Genomic DNA, 19,561 nt, shown 5'->3' on the forward strand with positions numbered 1-19,561 from the left:
AGCTTCCGGACTACACGCCTTTGACGCTAGACGACACACCTCCTATCGACGAGGTGGAAGATATCGAGGATTCGGATCTTGGACCAGATTTCTTAGAGGAGTGGGACGCAACATCAGCAGCAGCTTCACCCTTTTACGGCAACCACACCTCTCCAGCTTCTCCGAGATATTCCCTCTGAGCCGCCAAAATGTCAGAGACAGGCAGTGCTGCACCAGACGATCCGATAGCCATCCTCAGAGAACAGATGTCCGTCCTCCAGGAGGCCCTCTCCACCGGTCTTGCATCGATGACCGCACGTTTGGATGATCTACAGGCCTTTTCTTCTTCGAGGACGCAACCAGCTACCCATTCAGTTTCTTCGGTAGCAGAGTCAGTTCCTGAGCAAGTCGACGCTCCGGAACCAGAGGTAGACAATCCTGAATTGAAATATCTTTTTAAGATAATAAACACAGGACAAAAAAAGAAGATAGATGCAAAGTTGCCCGAGCCATACAACGGTCGCCGCGATAAGAGCGTGCTAGACCATTGGCTTTTCAAAATGGAGGTTTACTTTTCAAATACTGATCTCATTGAAAGCAAGAAAGTTGCTTTGGCTAGCTCTCTACTAAAGGATACTACATTCCTTTGGTGGCGTCGCCGCATCAAAGATGAAAAAATCACCGCTACTTGGGACAAATTCCGGCACGTTCTTTGCAAGGCTTTTGAGCCTGCAAATGCCGATTTCCACGCCCGGTCTTCTCTCCGCCACCTGAGCCAAACTGGCTCCGTGGCCGCGTACATCTCAGAGTTTCAGAAATTAACTCTTGAGATAGAGACACTCAGTCCTTCCGACAAACTCCACAGTTTTGTTGACGGACTTGAGCCTTCCCTGCGAGATGATGTCCATAAATTTAACCCTGCCACACTGGATGCTGCAATCGCTTATGTCGAGCGTCTTGGTGACAATCGGCGCCCACTCAGAAGTTTCCTTCCTGGTGATCGAGTTTCCAATTCTGCAAGCTCTTCACAACGTAATTACCAAGGACAAGGTGGTCAGAATCAGCGTTCTTTCTCAGGAGCTCACTCTTCGAGACAATACTCTGCTGGACAAACTTCTTTCCAACCCAAATTTTCTGGACAAGCAGCCATTTCCAGAGCCTCCTCTTCGGCAAATAATCAGAATCGACGAAACAATCGTCCCAATCATAGAAGGAATGGTCGTCGTGATTTTCGGCCGAATACGTCCTTTGGACAACAATCCTCTTCATCAGCTCCTTCAAACTCCAACTCCAACCGTACAGGATTATGTACAATTTGTCATGGAGATCACAAATGGTATGAATGCCCCAAGAAGCCAAATCCTTCAAATCCTCGCCTGAATTCTCACATGGAGACCACAATTGCAGAACCTATCCACAGCCAATCTCCTGTCCCAAACAAAGGCAAACAGGCAACACGGTGTGTTCGAGTTTCCAAGGTTGTAAGTGCTTTAATGATGAATGCTCGGAATAACGTTACTGCTCCAGTGGATCTTTCGAATCAGGTTCTCAGCCTCCTTGGCTTTGTTGGCAAGCAGCCAATCAACGTTCTTGTGGACAGTGGGTGTTCTACTAATTTCGTCGGCACATCTTTGATTACTAAATTGCGCCTTCAAACTCAACCTAGTGAGGCAGCTTACCAAGTAGAACTTGCTGATGGTTCCTTCCTCGAGTGCAACAAAAGGATTGAAAAACTGGATTTTCAGATACAAGATTACCAAGATCAGCTTGGTTTTTCAGTTATGCCCTTGTCACATTACGACTTGATCCTTGGCCAATCTTGGTTATTTAAGTATGATCCAATAATCAGTTTCAAAGATCACTCAATTCGGCTCTTTCACAAGCAACAGGAAATAGAGCTTCGTGGTTTTTTCAGTGCCAAACCCATTATATTGGTTTCTGCTTTACAAGTCAAACGGTTGGTTCGAAAACGTGATTGTGCTACTGCCTTAATCATGTTAAGAGATGCTAAACCCGGTGCAGAAGAAGCAGAAGTTAAATCCTCCTCAAATATTGCCTATTTGCAGCAACCCTTCTTTCAACCACATTTGGACTTGTTTCCCGACGAGCTACCAACAACTTTGCCTCCTCGGCGTCCCGTGGATCATCCCATTGATTTGATCCCCGGTCAACCTCCACCAATTCGAGCCCCTTATCGAGTTTCATACTCAGAGTCTCAAGAGATACAACGGCAGCTAGAAGATTTGTTGGATAAAGGTCATATTCGCCCAAGCAAAAGTCCCTTTGGAGCTCCTGTTCTGTTGGTCAAAAAGAGAGATGGATCTATGCGTCTTTGCATCGACTATCGTGCTTTGAATAAGTTGACGATCAACACAAATTTCCCCTGCCTTGCATTGACGAGTTATTTGATCAGTTACTAGGAGCAAAGATCTACTCCAAAATTGATCTAAAATCAGGGTATCACCAAATTCGAATTCGCATTGGTGATGAGTACAAGACAGCTTTTCGCACAAAGTATGGTCACTATGAATTTCTGGTATTACCATTCGGGTTAACCAATGCCCCGGCCTCTTTCATGAGGCTGATGAACGAAATATTCAGACCATACTTGGACAAGTTCGTGATCGTGTATTTGGATGACATTTTAGTTTTCAGTCGAACGATGGCTGATCACAAGGAACATTTGAAGCTTGTCTTCCAAGTTTTGCGAACCAATGTGCTATACATCAATAAGAAAAAAAGTGATTTCTTCAAGAATCAGGTGGAATACCTTGGTCACATTATTTCTGCCAGTGGCATTGCAGTCGATCCCAAGAAAATACAGGTCATAGTGGATTGGCCTTTACCGCTCACCATCTCAGATGTGCGCTCCTTTTTGGGACTTGCAAACTTTTATCATACCAAGGTCCACAAATTCTCCGACATTGCAGCTCCTTTGACTCAGCTTACCAAGCAAGATAAACTTCGATGGACTGAAGAAGCAGAACAATCGTTCAAAGCCCTTAAACATGCCTTGACGACAACTCCAGTTTTGGCTATTGCAGATCCTACTCAACCTTTTCAGGTCATGACCAATGCGTCAGATCGTGCTTCTGGAGGTGTTCTTATGCAGAATGAGCATGTCATTGCTTTTGACAGCCGCAAATTTTCAGCCATACAAATGAGATACCCAGTTTATGACAAGGAATTTTTTGCCATTGTTCATGCTTACCGCACTTGGAAACATTATCTTCTTGGCGCAGATTCCGTGGTGCAGACAGATCATCAATCATTGACATACATTTTTACTCAACCGGTGATGAATCCTCGTCAAGGACGATGGGTTGAGTTCTTGGCAAACTTTCATATGATGATTCAATACGTGCCAGGCCTTGCAAATGCAGTTGCAGATGCCTTAAGCCGTCTTCCTCGAGCCATCAACTTTGCCATTTCCATTGTGCAGATGGAAATACCTGCTTGTTTCAAGCATGAGTATTTGACAGATCGAGATTTTGGAGATGCATTTCAAGCCTTTAAATCATCTACTCCGACTCCTGCAGAAATGAATATGTTCGCAGCTTACACCATTGTCAATGACTTGCTGTATTACATTGATCGCATTTGTGTTCCACACAATATACCATTGCGGAAAATTTTGATCCAAGAACATCATGAAGTCACTTTTGTTGCTCATCCAGGCATCAACAAGACATACAGATTGTTATCTGCAACATATTTTTGGCCACAAATGCAGCAAGATGTTATCAAGTTTGTCAAAGCTTGTCATTCATGTCAAACAATGAAGGCCTCTCGACAACTTCCTCAAGGGTTACTTCATCCTTTGCCCGTACCTCAAGAAAGATGGGAAAGTGTCAACATGGATTTTATCACTACATTGCCTCGTTCTCAAAAAGGCAATGCACAGATTCTCGTAGTGGTGGATCGGTTTTCAAAGATGGCACATTTTATTCCTTGCAAGAAAGCTGCCTTGGCACCAGACGTTGCGCAATTGTTTGTGCAACACATTTTCAGATTACATGGATTACCAAAGTCTATTGTTTCAGACAGAGATCCAAAATTCACAGGGCATTTTTGGACATCCCTTTTCAAATCCCTTGGTACAAATTTGTTATTCAGCTCAGCATACTATCCTCAAATTGATGGGCAGACAGAAAGAGTGAATCAAATTTTGGAAGAAATGCTTCGACATTACGTACAAATTCGATTGGGATCATGGGAAGAGTATTTGCCACTTGTAGAGTTCGCATACAATAACTCTATCCATTCAGTAACTGGCATGACTCCATTCCAAGCAGCTTATGGGCATACTCCTCTTATACCGACAAACTTTGTTCTTCAACCCAAAGTAGCTCTAGCAGATCAGTTGGTTCAAGAAATGCAAGATGTACTTATTCAAGTACGTGACAAGTTGGTTCATGTCCAACAAAAGTACCAGAAACAAGCCAATAAACATAAACGACATACAGATTTCCAAGAGGGAGATTTGGTTTTATTATATGTAGCACCTCATCGCTACAAAACTGTGAAATCGGTCTTTCCAAAGTTGCGCCCTCGCTTCTATGGACCTTTCAAAATAATCAAGAAGTACTCAGTTGTCAGTTACAAGTTGGAACTTCCACTCTCATGGGGAAAACTTCATCCAACTTTCCACATTTCTTGGCTCAAACAATACATACAAGGAGATTCGCCAATTCCAGACTTATCTTCTTAAGTGCCAGAAATTGAAGATGAACACATAATTCTTGTTCCAAAAAAGATTCTTGATGTAAGACAAAAAGAAACAAAACGAAAGATCACAACAGAATTTCTTGTCAAGTGGATGGATCTTGATGAGTCAGACTCAACTTGGCAGACGGATGAAGATATGCAACAGTACCCAAACCTCCTTCAAGAATTCTTTGAAAAGCGGAAGACTTTCATCTAAACACGGGGTTTTAATGTAAATGGGAGGGAATGTCACGATTGTGACTTGCTACACTCTTCTTGATTCATTACAGATGCAGATACGAAGTGTGACTAACCCAGGAGGACTCCTGTTCTCGAATGGTCACACCCCTTCGCCCAAAAGACATACCTCTTCGCCAAAAGCCACACTCCTTCGACGACTGGTCACACCCCTTCACCCTATGGATGCGACTCTTCACCGAATGGTTGCAGCTCTTCGCCGAAAGAATGTGTCTTTTCGCCTAAAGCCATGTCTCTTCACAAAGAGACATGCCTCTTCACTAATGACTATTCAATTCCTATAAAAGGAACCCTTGTATCACACATTCAAGGAATCCAACGTCTTCTAAGTCTTGTTCTAAGTTCAATTTCAGTTTCTTAAGTCTTAATCATGAGTTTAAGTACTTAATTAAGGATTAGCGACTAGAATCCTTTACACTAGGTGTGGCTACAGTGTACAAAGGGGGTCAGATGACCTAGAAAGATACAATGGCAGCATCTCCTAAAATTTAGGGAACTGCTATTTTGGGACCTGAAAATGTCTTCGCGTCATTACGTGCAGTTTGACATGGGGATCATTTTGTTACTCTGTGGCCAAGTCATCAGAGGCTGCAGGTGAGATATTTTTAGACCCGAGGGTCTAAAGCGGAAAAATGCACAAATGAGTGACACTTGGCACTTTGAGGCCAGTTTACTACTTATAGAGAAGGCAAAAACGTGATTTTCAGTTGTGAGCTCATTTTCAAGTTTCCTGTCGCAAGTTAAGAGCTACGGAGTGCTTCCTTTCCCTCTTATGTACAGTGCGGTGTCAGGAGTGATGCCTTGCACGCTACGCACTGCCCTCTCTCTCCCCTATGGCAGTATGTTATGCCCCTCTAGTGGGCTCTTCAATTGACCAATGTACAGTTGTGTGGGTTCATGCACGATTGCCGAGGCAAGACCCTCTTGCACAGGTACTGGATTAGCTAGCAGCTAATCCCCCGCAGGTACATGTGAATTCGGAGAGGTTTCACGCCAGAAATCTCGTCCGATTTAAAGGGCAAGTTGCCCTACAGGTGCGGGAGCTCGAGGACTTGCTACGGATGCCACCGGCACGCGAAACGGAGCCCGAAACAGTAAATTACAGCCTGCTGTGTATTTTTGCAGGTTTAGGGTTTTGGTCCTAAACGGACCCTAATACCCTCAGGAGGTTCGGGGACGCAAGGGGACCGCTGTACAGGTGATCTGGCGCATTTTCGGGGCTGAAAACAGAGAATTCAGCGTGCTGCAGATTCTCGCCAGGTTTTGCAAAGTGCCCGTATGAGTCGGGAAAGTCATTCAATGCGTGGGAATACTGACTGTGAAGGATCCTAGTACAGTTATGCTGCCGAAATCGGGCCGGAACAGTTGAAATTCAGCCGAGCTTGTGCGGGGCAGCTTGTAGGGAAGCACAGCGTTTATTCCCTCTTTTAAACAATAAAGAAATACCGAAAGGGGCGCCTAAGTTAGGGGCCAATCTGGTGTCGGTCTTCTCATACAGGTGCATTCTAGCAGCCTGTATCCCTTTCCCCCGTGTTGTGTCTTGAAAGTACAGGTAAAGTGGGCGACAAATTAAATGGGTGAAAGCAAATAAGGTTTAAGTTTAAAGTCTACCGCCCTTTTTGGATTGAACAGGCCGGTTTCACTTTTCTTCTCCAAAGCAGACACACATGATTTGCATGATAAAGATGTGATTATTCACAAGGATGATGATTTGCATGATAAAGATGTGATTGTCCAGAAGGATAATGGTTTAGTTGATGCTTTTTCTAGTAAGCTAACCTCATTGCAGATACGATCAATCACGAAGAACCGATCTTGGCTCTCAAGTCCAGATCTGAGGAACCCACTCAAGAAGTATTATGTGTTCGCACAATTAGTCAACATGCATTGATCGAGTTGTTTTATTCGTGACGGTTACTTGTATTTTCGTCACCGTCTTTAAGTGTTCCCTTTCCACAGGCATGCCGTATTGTACGATGCACATGATTCACTCATGAATGAGCACGGATGTATGCGGATTTCTCTTGAAATGAACAAAAGTGTGCATTCAAGGACTTCACATTCCATGTCTCTTCCTTGGCATGACACAGTCCCACAAAGAGCACAAGAAAGATTGACCATCAAGCATCCGCATTTCCATTGTGATTTGCCACAGTTGATTGATTTAGATCATAAAGACAAGATTCCATCTCACTTTTTGTGTGTGTTTGATGAACGGTTTGACACTCCGCCACTTTGTTCATCTCCATTGCATGCACGGTTATTTAGGAAGCATAGTAATTTTCTAGTCACTCTACATGGAATAGGTATGTTCATGTTTTTGTGTTGGCAGTGGTTTCAGGAATTTTCCTCCTCGGAGATTCTTGAAGGTGGACCTACGTCCATAGACGCAGTTGGACCGTTGAAGCAACCACAGATCACTGTCGCTTTCGGCACGGCCCAAAGAAACAAGCATTGGAGACCTTTATGAAGTTCAAGTATCGCACGACCCACGCATCAGAGTGGGTCAACGAAGAGTCCTTCCCAGGATTCCAGACATTGTTGGCGATCTCCCTCGATGCCATACAATTCGGTACCAATACCTCACTTTGAAAAGGAGGGGATGTCACGTGTACATCTAACCCTATGTGCATGTGGACTCATTATGCCAGGTTTAGGGTTCATGTCACGAAGACGTGGCAACTGTTAACTATGTCACGAGGACGTGGCAATTGCTAACCTTAGTTGTTGGTTTCTTTCCAATGATTTTTGTTTTATTTTTGAGACCCTCTTGTTGAAGTTGCAAATGGTCGGACATTGTATGGCCAATGTAAACAGTAGTTTCACTCGCATACGGGAAGTGGGTCGGCACTGGAATTCGTATAGTAAGAGGATGTCTAGGCTCAATCCAAGGTCATATAGGTCCCCCCGTTGCACTTAGCAAGTTGGTGGATACTAGGAAGTGAACTCAATAAAGACATAAAGTCAAGGTGGGATCACCAACAGAAAGTATCCGACAGCTGGGCCACATTGCACTTTTGGATGCGGTCCCAATGAGGATAGATGGTCAGATGACCAGTGAGAGCCCAACGAAAGCATCTCCTAAAGGGAACTGTTATTTTGGGCCGTGAAATGTGTTCGCGTCATTATCTTCGGAATGATAAGGGGAACATTTTACAACTCTACCACGAAGTCAACTGCGCAACCAGTTGGGAGATTGTTAGGCAATAACCCTGAAACGGGCAAATGCTTGTAATCGCACCAAGTGGCACAATTCTGTGCACTTGCCTCATACAGAAAAATGGGCGCTGATTTTTAAGTTGGGAGAGGCCTCATTTTGAAACTGTCACAGGTTAAGAGCTATGGAGTGCTTTCTTTCCACTCTATGTACAGTGTGGTGCTAGGAGTTGATGCCCTCTAGGAGTTGATGCCCTACACACTACACACTGCTCTCTCTCCCCCCTACGTGCAGTTATGTGATGCCCCACAAGGGGGCTCTTCATTTGACTGATGTACAGCTGTGTGGTTTCATGCTTTTGTGTTGAGGCAAGAGCCTCCTTGAGCAGGAACAAGGGTAGCTAATTGCTACTCCAAAGCAGGCACCGGTGAGGGTCATAACCTCACCGTACAGGTGCGTTTTCAGCGCTGTGTATGCGATGTAAATTTACTGTTTTTCAGCCATACGGACGCCAGAACCATTGGGAACAGTGTCCCACTTGCAGAGGACAGTTCGGGGACTGTTTAGGGCTGAAAACAAAGCAAAAACCAGTAAATACAGCGTGCTGAATTTACTGTTTTTGGGCAGGAATCAGAGGGTTTATGCTAGTGGAAGTGAGTTCCAACAGGGGAACCCACTTTTCCTATTTCAGTCATTTTTCACTTATTATTAATAAGTAACTTTGTTGGGAAACTCGATAGGGCAAATTTGCTAAGTTCTATAAAAGAAACCTAGCGCTAGCACTTTTTGGCAAAAGAGACACAAGTACCACACTTGCAGTTCACCTTCTCAGCAAGACCAGCAGGACTCCTTAGCGTTTTCAGCCATCAAGACCAGTCTGGCGTTTGTGGACATTGCAGATCAGCCAACGTTTTTAGACTACAGCAACTAGAGTCTAGCGTTTGCAGATTCCAAATCAACATAGTGTTTTTGTTGCTGTACCACCTAGCGTTTCCAGTTTGCTGCACCACCTAGCGTTTTGCAGATTCCTGGCAACGATTCAGCCCATAGCATCAACGTTTTCCATTTGCAGCACCTCGACACCGCAAATCAAGTCCCAAACCTCGTAGATCTCACCTTCCCGTAGCAGATTCTCGCCGCGTGGTCAGATCAGCCAACGTTTTCAGATTTAGCCCGCTGTTCGCAAATTTCAGCGTCTGCGTTTTCAATTCATCGTCGTCGCGTCGTCGCCGTCGCGGTCCTCACCAACACAGTGTCAGAATTCAGCAGATAGCAGATTTGCAGATTTCAGTCCCTAGCGCTTCCGGTTTTCAGCCCGTCTCGTCGCCGTCATCGTTATCGTCGACAAGTCCGTTGCAGCTAGACCATTGTACCAGATTTGTGCAATCAATAGCATAGACCTCTCTCGCCATAGAGACTCGAGAGTGGGGCCCTTGGATGAGGGTTTGACAACATTCTCGTGTCGTATTCTTCTCTCTCTTTCTCTCAGTCTCAGCACTTTCATTTACAGTGTTTATCCACTTTGTTTGTGATCATTGCACTCTCTCACTAAAGGAATGGAAGGCTCTCCTTTCCCTAAGTAAAAGGAACCCTTGAGCACAGTTCGGAGCACTCATCTTGAGCAAAGTTCAACATTCACTTCCGCTGCACCTGTTGCTAATTGGACTATTCTTTTTCTTTTAATGATTAATTTCTTTTTCTAGGATATTTTATTGTGTACACTAAGATCTGTTAAAAGATTGTAGCTATAAGAAGTACCATCAAGAACGGACAACTCTGATGTGTCACTTGATGGGTGACATTAAACATCGCGAAGGAGTTTCCGTAAGTTCGGTGGAAAGGCCGGGTTACGAGTGCCCCTAATGCGTCACATGATGGGTGACGGGTGCATCAGTAAGGGGGCATTCCGTAGGCTAAGGAGGAAATCCGAACTGAGTAAGAAAATACGCGTAAGAACGCAAGCACAAGAATAAGATGGGTTCAATGAAGCTTTTTACGAAAAGCAGGAACATTCGCGGGAGGACACATGTTTTCCCGCGAGGAGTCTGTGTCTGCATTGCATCTGTGCCATGTTCTGCACCAGGGGACGCCTGGAATGTGTTTGTGTAGCATTGTTTTCACTAACTGAGTGAGTTTTCAAAAGTTTGAACAGGTTCACACTTTATTTTATAAAGTGGCCGGTCACTTTTAAGTGACCAGCCCTCTTATAATAAAATAAAGCAAGGCTCTTCTAAAAAAGCCTACGTTAAAAGCTCAGCGCTAATAAGCTACGCAAGGCTGTACGGACAGTAATGTTCTCTCTCTCTCCTCTCTCTAGGGCGCCGATTCTTGCTTTTTGGGGTCGCTATTCCCGCCGGGTGCCAAGGCCTATAAAAGAGGCAGGTAGCGTTCAGTTGTAAGGAGGGGATCGCAACAACCCAGAAGTACAAGCGCTGGAGAATCTGGTAGCAAGTACCGGCGACGGATTTCGCGAGAGTTCGTGTGCCGACGGAGTGCAAAAGTCGCTTTTCCGAGCAAGGAGCGACAGGTATAAGGTGTTGGTACGCATTGAGAATTATTGCTTTGTGTGGTTTGTTTTGTAGGAATCTCCCGTCTTACGGGTAAGCCCCTCACGGGAAGTACGGCTTCACACCTAAGTCTCTTACGGGAAAGTACCGCTTCACGCCTAAGTCCCTTACAGGAGAGTACGGCTTCGCGCCTAAAACCCTTACAGGAAAGGACGGCCTTGTGCCCAAGCCCTTTACGGGAAAGAACGACCTTCGGGTCTAAGATTACAGAACGGAGGGGTTTCCTCGGGTTCTAGTGCTTGTATAAGAATTCTCCCTGAATAAAGAATACTCTTGATGGGGGGGACCAGCCCATCTTCTGGTCCCCAATACTGTGTCGATCTTCTCCCTTCTCTCACATTTGCAAAGTATTTTATTTTTCAGATTTCTAAGTGCTCGTGTACGCTCCCGTTTTGTGTCAGCACCTTACGTAGCAAGTTTGAAGTTGTTGAATCTCGCAAAGTTTCCAATAGCCACTTTGGCAACTTGTCAGTTTTGTTCCCCGGGGGAAGAGCTACTGGTATATCTAGCTCTAACTCTCCACTATGATGAGAACCACTGTCATCTGCATCATCAGGAATGGGTACATTCTCCTCCGAAACCCGAGGAACGGGGGTTGGAGAAGAGAGCTCATCAAGAGGCAAATCAAAATCCGGGTCCCCAAGTATTGGCAAATGGGGGGTCGTCGTGGAAGACTTGGGAGCGGAAGCCCCCTCTGAAGGTGAAATCTCGTCCAAGACAACATCACGGCTAAGTACAACATCCTTCTCTGGATCATAAAGTTGATATCCCTCAGAAAGAGAGTTATAGCCAACAAAAATCAACCTCCGAGACGTGGGGTCAAACTTCCCCTTTGCTCCTTCGAAACATGGACATAGGCATCACTCCGAAAAATCCGAAAGTGAGAGACGTCAGAGACGTCGAGCTTCTTACCAAAATAGGCCTCAAATGGGGCCTTTTTAGGAGTTGAAGAGATTGGAGACCGGTTTATGGTATGGACAGTCGTCGCAATTGCCGAAATCGTTTAAGTTTGTCTTCTTATATCTAACTTCTCTTATTGACAGGGTACTGGCTGGTCTCACACCAGACAGCCATCTTGCGTTAGTAACTACCTTACTTGCATTCCACCCAGGTTTGTGTCCATCGTTGCAAATTCTCCTGCATATTCTGATAATATCTACCAACACAATTATGCAAAGAAAATTGGTACTCATATTGTCTTGAGATTCTAAGTGTGCCAACCTGCGCATTTTTTGCAAGTAAAGAGGACACTTCTAACAAGACAAAGGAAAAAACAGACCCTACCACATATTCATTGGCTCTGACAACCAACCTTGATGAAGTGAAAAGGAAGAAGGGGCAAGAAAAGCTTTTTGTTGTATTACTTACAGTTGAGAGAATGCAATAACTGAGATGAAAATCTTGGCTGGATCTTCTAGAGCAGCCCAAAAGCTCAATTCATAGGGGATCTTTTCAGAACGGCGCAGTATAAGGTATGAACCATCCTCAAAATACCGATGGAACAAGCGAAAAACCCTAGGCATGACAAGCCAGGCCAATACTGCTGCAAAGGTAGTGTACAGAAGCTGGGTAACAGTCTCGGATGTGTATTCTGGAAGATCAAAACGTTCCCGCAGACCATTAAGCACGTTTTCCAAGGACTCATGTACCCAGTAGACAGACAAAGTGGCAGTCTCTTTTAAGGACGTGGCTGCATTGTTTGCTGCATCCAAGAGTTCTTTAGGAAGTAGCTGTGTGTTGTCCTGCGGGGGTAGATCCACTGCTGGTGGAGGTGGAGCTGGAGGTGGAGGAGCACTGGTTGCCTCTGGTGCTACCTTGCCTTTAGAGCCAGAGAAGAAGCTGCGGGCAACTCCGTAAGAGCAAGGGCTACAAGAAATGCCACAAAATTCCGGGATGTATGACCTTCTGAGGCTGCGAGCTCCATTTAAGCTTGGATATGGAGCTTTTCGGCTGATCAGAGAGGGAGATGATGAAGCAACTGCAGTGAAATCGTAAATTTGAGTGGGAATGGGCGCAGGCGCAAAGGTTGAGAAGAAAGAGGAAGATGACGACAGAAGGCGGGCGGCTCCCCGCCCATCTATCAGGTAAAAGGAAATAGATTGCAGACGACTGAGCCTCGCCATCGCCTCTGTATCTGATCTTCTGCTCAAAAATTGAGTACTCCCGCCATCGCTATGTTTCCCAGTGGTTCAACACCTTGGGAGCACGTGTCCATGTCATGCATTTTAACTTGGCCCTTACGACTTTCAAGAACGGCCAAGTAGTTTTCCTCAGCACTAAGTAAGAGTAATGGGATCGACGGTCGGGTTGGGGGCCGGGATCTCGAGGCACACTAAACTTGGCGGGATCTCGAGGCACACTAAACTTGATCAGCGTGAAAAACGAGGCATATCGTCGAAAAAATGGGGGGCGTTATATCTGGCTAGCGTGAAAAACGAGGAGCATCGACACGATTTGAACCCGTGATCTGGGGGGTCCGCGTTTAGGGTCAAATGGGCTAACCACCTCACCAGCGCGCTCATTGTGTATCCCAAACCGTTTTGACGTTGTAATATTGTGAGTTCGGGGTGCATTGGCCACGTTGTCCAGGTTTAGCGCCTGTCCAGGTTTAGTTTTTGAGCAGACATCTACGGCTACGATCTTTTCGATCTTCGTGCGTGAACTTTCGCGTTGTTAAACCCATTACTTGGCCCCGCATTAAATATAGGTGTTAATTAGTCTTAAAGATAGTTTTTACGTGGTGGAGCCACGGATTTTCAAGTAGGGTAAAGGGTCAAAAGTTCTCAAAACTGTGATTTTTGGCTTTTGAGAGGTGAGCCTGTTGGAATTAGGGTTGCAGAGAAACACACACAGCTTGGAGAAGACGAAGGAAGCTCAAGGCACACAATAGAGAGTGTGTTACTTAGTGTGCAATGGGGAGATAGATAGCCCTAGAGTGATGGGCGTATATACAATGCACGGGGGAAAAAACCTCCTAAAGAGGGAAAAAATGCCCCGGCGGTCCTAGTGTGTTCACACACATCACTACCACATGTATATGGTAACAAATCCCCCCTGGAGTGATGCGGTGAACGAGAGCTGGCACATGAGTAAAGGGAAGTGCCATGCCCTGAGGACATGATCAGTCCACAAAGGGGAGTAAGCCCAAAGCTTTGCGGAAAGCTTCAAGCTTCTCACGAGACAATGCCTTTGTGAAAAGATCTGTCTTGTGTTGGCACATAAGCCAAGCTGATCTCTCCTGCTGAGAGCCTCTCCCTGACATAGTGGTAATGCACCTCAATGTGCTTTGTGCGAGCATGAAAAACTGGGTTCCTCGCAACTGCCAATGCGCTCTGACTGTCAGTGTAGATAGTGTTGGCAGTGTCCTGTCCAACACCCAAGTCAGCCATAAGGCGTCTGAGCCATACACACTCAACCGTAGCTGTGAAGACTGCCCTGTACTTAGCCTCACAACTCGAAGTGGCCACAGTAGGTTGCTTCTTGCTCAACCATGATATACATGAACTGCCAAGCATGAAACAAAAACCACTTGTGGACACTCGCGTGTCAAAACAACCAGCCCAATCTGAGTCCGAAAAAGCATGTAAGTCTGGCGGCAATGATCCCCCCTTGGGATAAAACAAGCCAAGATGTAAAGTGCCACTAAGGTAGCGGAAAATCCTCTTGACAGCCTGCCAATGCTTAGACCCTGGGCTATGCATAAATCTGCTGACCTGCGAGACTGCAAACTGAATATCTGGCCTCGTGTTGCATACATAAATGAGGCAGCCAACAGCAGTTTGGTAAAGAGTGACATCAGCAGGATCGCCAGCATCATGTAGACTCAACTTCAAACCTGTTTCCATGGGAGTGGCAATAGGTTTGCAATCCTCAAGTCCAAACTTACATAGCAATGTCTCTATGTAACTTTTCTGACACAAGGCAATACCACCATCACACTGCTTAAACTGTATACCCAAGTAATGATGCAACAGCCCCAAATCTTTCATCTTGAAAGTAGCATTCAAATCAGCCTTAAATTCAACAATATGTCTCTCATTTGGTCCAGTGATCAGCAAATCATCAACATAAAGAACCACAATGAGAAATACATCATCCTCACGCTTTACATACAATGTGCTTTCTGTTGGACTGTTACGAAAGCCTCGTTTAACCAAATGAGTGTCAGCTTTCTCATACCAAGCACGAGGAGATTGCTTCAACCCATACAAAGCCTTCTTACATTTGCACACTTTGTCCTCTTGTCCTTTTATGACAAAACCGCGAGGCTGCGTTACATAAACTTCCTCAAATATGTCACCATTCAAGAAAGCAGTAACAATGTCTGATTGATGTACATCCCAACCAAAATGAGCTGCCAATGCACATAGAAAACGCACAGTAGTCATACGACAAGTGGGAGCAAAAGTCTCTTCATAATCTATGCCTTTTTGTTGTGCATAACCCTTTGCAACAAGTCGAGCCTTATGGCGATCGATCTCACCATCCGGCTTGCGTTTCAACTTGTAAACCCACTTCGTACCAATGGCCTTTTTGCCAGGAGGCAAATCACATAAAGTCCATGTGTCATTCTCTATAAGTGCATCATATTCTGATTTCATGGCAGCAATCCAATTTTCTGAATTCTGTGCTTCATCAAAAGACAGAGGCTCCTCAACATCATGTAAACTAGACACAGCCAAAGCATAACAATCTGATGCATAAGATGCATGGCGAGAGCCTGAACGAGTACGACTAGATAAAGGTGCATCCAATTTACTGTCACGCAATGTATGCACCAGCCATTTTGGCATACCTCTAGCCTGCTCATTTTCAGCCCTTTCCTCATCAAGTACATCATGTACATCTGCATCAGTAATAGGCTGTTCTAAAACATTTTCAGAAACCCCCATAGGCTGTACATTTGCCTCATTGGAACTTACATTCGTATTTCCACCACTGAAAAGAGGCAACAAAGTGTCATAAATGTCCTGTGAGCTTACATTACTGTCTCTAGTACATGACAGCAAGGGTTGAACAGAATCTTCCACAAACACTACATCCCGTGAAACCAGAATACGTTTTGTTTGCGGATGATACAACCTGTAACCTTTGCTTTCAGCACTATAACCAACAAAAATACATTTGACAGCCTTATCATCCAATTTTCTGCGCTGCACTTGTGGCACCAAAGCATATGCCAAACAGCCAAAAACACGCATGTGCTCAATAGAAGGTTTTCTATCATGCCATGCTTCATATGGAGTAATAGACTGCAAAGCTTTCGTAGGACACCTGTTAAGTACATAAGTGGCACACATGATGGCCTCAAGCCAAAAAGAATGCGGCAAAGCTTGACTTTTGACCATACATCGTGCCATTTCCGTTAGTGACCTGTTTTTCCTCTCAGCAACACCATTTTGCTGAGGTGTATAAGGCACTGTACATTGGTGTTTTATCCCACGACTAGCCAGAAATGCATTAAATTCATGAGACATATACTCCCCCCCTCGATCGGAACGGAGGGTGCCCATAGTACATTTTGAGACATTTTCAGCCATAGCCAAAAATTGTTTGAAGCACATAAAAACTTCGGACTTTGCTTTAAGCGGAAATACCCATGCATGCCTGGAGTAATCATCAATGAAAGTCACGAAGTACAGGTAATTGCCCAAGGACGGAGTTTGCATGGGCCCACAAACATCACTATGCACAAGCTGCAACCTGCATGTGGCCCTAACTGAACCATCCTTTGGAAACTTAGAACGCTGCATTTTACCCAGAATACAGCCTTCACAAACATGTTTGATAGGTGCTTCAAGAGGCGGCAAAGAAGCAACCATATCAGATTTCTGCAAACGCAGCAAACTGGCAAAATTCAGATGACCAAAACGTGCATGCCAAAGTTTTGCATCTGAAATAGCCCTTGAATCTGCAACAGCATTTGCAAATTTTTGTCCACACTTGTCATACAAAGTGAGCTTATACAGCCCACGGCACAAAAGCCCAGATGCAACAATTTCATCACCAAAACTGAGATCATGAACTGTACATCTGTCATCCACAAATTTGACTACAAGTCCAAGTCTAGCAAGTGCGGATACAGACAATAGATTCTTCTTGATCCCAGGTACATAAAGTGCATCAACAAGTGTGAAGGAACTGCCATTAGCAGCAGTGAGCACAATCTTTCCAACTCCCTGAACTGGATAAGAGGCGTTGTTGGCACAAGTGACTGAATTCCCATGAGGGACAGACTCGAGAGAGGTAAACAATTCACGATGTGAGGTAATGTGCTTTGTAGCACCACTGTCGAAATACCACACATGTGAATCTGTAGCAATTGACAAGCATGCATCATGGACAGCAGGATTGTAAGTGCACTCTGCGCTAAAAGCCCATTCTGCATCAACATCAGCATCACAATCTCCTTTCACAGAAGACTCAACAATGGCTGCATTTGTAGTGGAACCAGCATTTGCAGTGGAACCACCCTCTTTCTTCTTAGCCTCTTTGGCCTTCAACTTAGGACACGACTTGATCAAGTGATCATTGGCTTTACAATAATGGCAACGCATCTTCTTTTTGCCCTTATCACCAGAATTGCCAGACGAAGTGCTGCCAGCAGAAGCATTAGGAACAGAATTTTTGCCACTCGCAGCAGAACCATAAGAAGTGGCTGCATTACTGTTACCACCCTTTCTTTGAGAAGCAATAAAAGCCTGTTCAACTGCACGCTGCCTAGTCCTGTTTTTTCTAGAAAGTGACTCTTGCAACAGCAATGTGCATAATGCATCAAACTTGACAACTTCAGGATTTCCTTGGGTCATCAGTCTCCAAGTACTAGCAAAAGTCTGGTAGGAATCTGGTAAGGCATCAAGAACAGTCTGCACAAGGGAACTGTCAGAAATGACTTCACCTGCAGAAATGAGTTGCTCATTGATATCCTTGACACTAGCAAGGAAAGTGTCCATATCATCTTCCTCATGCATAATCTTCGACTCTAGCTCTTTACGCAGCAAAGCAATTTTAGCCTCATTGCGGCTTGCATAAAGACCTGCTAGAATATCCCAAGCCTGTTTTGCAGATTTTGCTGAACGGATGTGAGGAATAATGGTGCGCTTCACAGACAACGCAATCAATGCATGAGCCTGCGCATCCTTAACATCCCAACGAGCTTGTTCTGCTGTAGGCAAAACAACTCTAACAGCTGCAATCCTTGCAGCAAGACCTGCAACATCCTCAATATCGCCTACATCTTCAGAACCAGGACGTACATCAATGCCCTGCACAATGTTCCAGACACCTTTTGACACAAGAACGTGTTGCATCATATAAGCCCACATAGGGTAGTTGTCCCCATCCAACCTGTCCTCAGCAGCAAACATCTTGAACACATCTGTGTTGTTGTTGTCAGCCATGGTAAATGCTGCACCTGATGTGAAAACTGCCCGAAAATAGGAGAAATGGAGCGAGAACAACTTGTGCTATATAGCACAAACCGTAGAAGACTATAAGGCACCTGTTATGCAGAAAACGGCACTGACAGAAAATCTGCACAAAATGACGAAATAACCTGTGCAGTAATGCCCGTAGTGGAAACGGAGGCCGAAATGAGCCCAAATCAAAATTCTAAGCAGACCGAGCTAAGCTGTGCCATTCAGTGAGCACTTTGTCCTTTGCATCGCTTGCAAGGAACTGCTTCATGATGGAAACTCGTAGAGTTTTCCATGTTTTTGGGGCTTTGCCATTGCCACGAAGGCTAGCCCACCATTGACGAGCCGATTTTTGGAAGTGCATAGCTACATGGCGTAGCTTGGAGGACTCCGTGAAGCCCTCGTCTCCAAAGGCCGCATCAAATTGTTGGATGAAGGCCAATACTTTGTCTGTAGCACCAAAGGTGCCATCATAGGTGAGAAAAGAGATACTCTTTCCTCCCTCTTTGAACTTGTTGAGCTTTTGTGACCTTTGCCATGCAGGGTAATATTTGCGATGTGCTCCCGTCTTATATTCTCAGGAGAATAGCCATAGCTTTCATCAGTAGAGGAGGAAGGTGAAGAAGAAGGAGAAGAGGGTGACCTCTTTCTTGCCCTTTTCTTCCTTGGTTTCCTCTCTTCCCTTTTGGAGTGACGAGGAGAAGGACTATGGGTTCCGTTTCCTCTTGGGAGGAGTTAGCGATCTTTTAGTCCGCCTTCTTTGTGGAGCCACATCTTTGGAGGAATTTAGGGTTTCATTGATTTCTTGATCTTTGGATTCCTCCTCTCGTATGCGAGAGAGTCTTCTTTTGGGGGTCTCTTCAAGAGGCCTCGTAATTTCTCTCACCTCTAGGAGAGGAAAGGAAATCCCATAAGCACGAAGTTGTTTAGTAACTTCGGCTTGCAAAGTGAGGTCGCCCATAGCTTGTTGCAACCTAGTGACAAAATAATTAACAAACATGGGGGCATCCATCATTGGCACCTTCATGTGAAAAATCAAAGTTGTCAATGTTCGTTCTACTCTCTTGGTCATTGTCAACCATGTTAATTAAATTATATATTTACTTAGTGTATGCTTTGGTAATTCAAAACCTTAGTTGCTACTCCTCTTAGCCTTTGAAAATAGGCACTTAAGTGTCTACACCCACGACTCTAATTGGTTAATTATAGAGAGTAGTGGAGTGAGTCTAACATAGTGAAGTTGCCGAGGGATAGCTCTTTCGGACTTCTTATGGCTCAATAATGGTAAAGCCGTAGGCAAGTCTAAAAAGACTCCATTATTAAGACCAAAGCTCCCGAGGTGTGCACCATATCCCACATAGTGGGCTCAACAAAATCGATAATAAATTCCAGACCCACTTACCCTAATATAATACACAAAAACAACCATTAATAGGCTACTTAAGGACCTCTCTTCTTAAGCAAGAAAAGAGAAACCA

At 44.8% G+C, this 19,561-nt stretch overlaps 1 protein-coding gene across 3 annotated transcripts in view; it reads right to left on the bottom strand.

Annotated features, from left to right (window-relative positions):
• The window catches only part of LOC147424007 (mechanosensitive ion channel protein 1, mitochondrial-like), an 83,768-nt gene extending 70,873 nt beyond the window's left edge, over positions 1 to 12,895 (bottom strand). The window contains exon 1 of one of the 3 annotated variants that reach the window (XM_086501966.1): positions 12,037 to 12,894. In XM_086501966.1, coding sequence (XP_086358092.1) covers positions 12,037 to 12,791 — 755 coding nt within the window. In that variant the 5' untranslated portion in view covers positions 12,792 to 12,894. Of the gene's footprint in view, positions 1 to 12,036 lie in introns of all 3 variants that reach the window. The other 2 variants (XM_086501967.1, XM_086501968.1) reach the window with 2 other exon arrangements.
• Positions 12,896 to 19,561: the final 6,666 nt, after the last annotated feature.

Source organism: Adiantum capillus-veneris, chromosome 26, assembly GCF_014529385.1.
Source record: "Adiantum capillus-veneris isolate H3 chromosome 26, ASM1452938v2, whole genome shotgun sequence".
NCBI lineage: Eukaryota > Viridiplantae > Streptophyta > Polypodiopsida > Polypodiales > Pteridaceae > Adiantum > Adiantum capillus-veneris.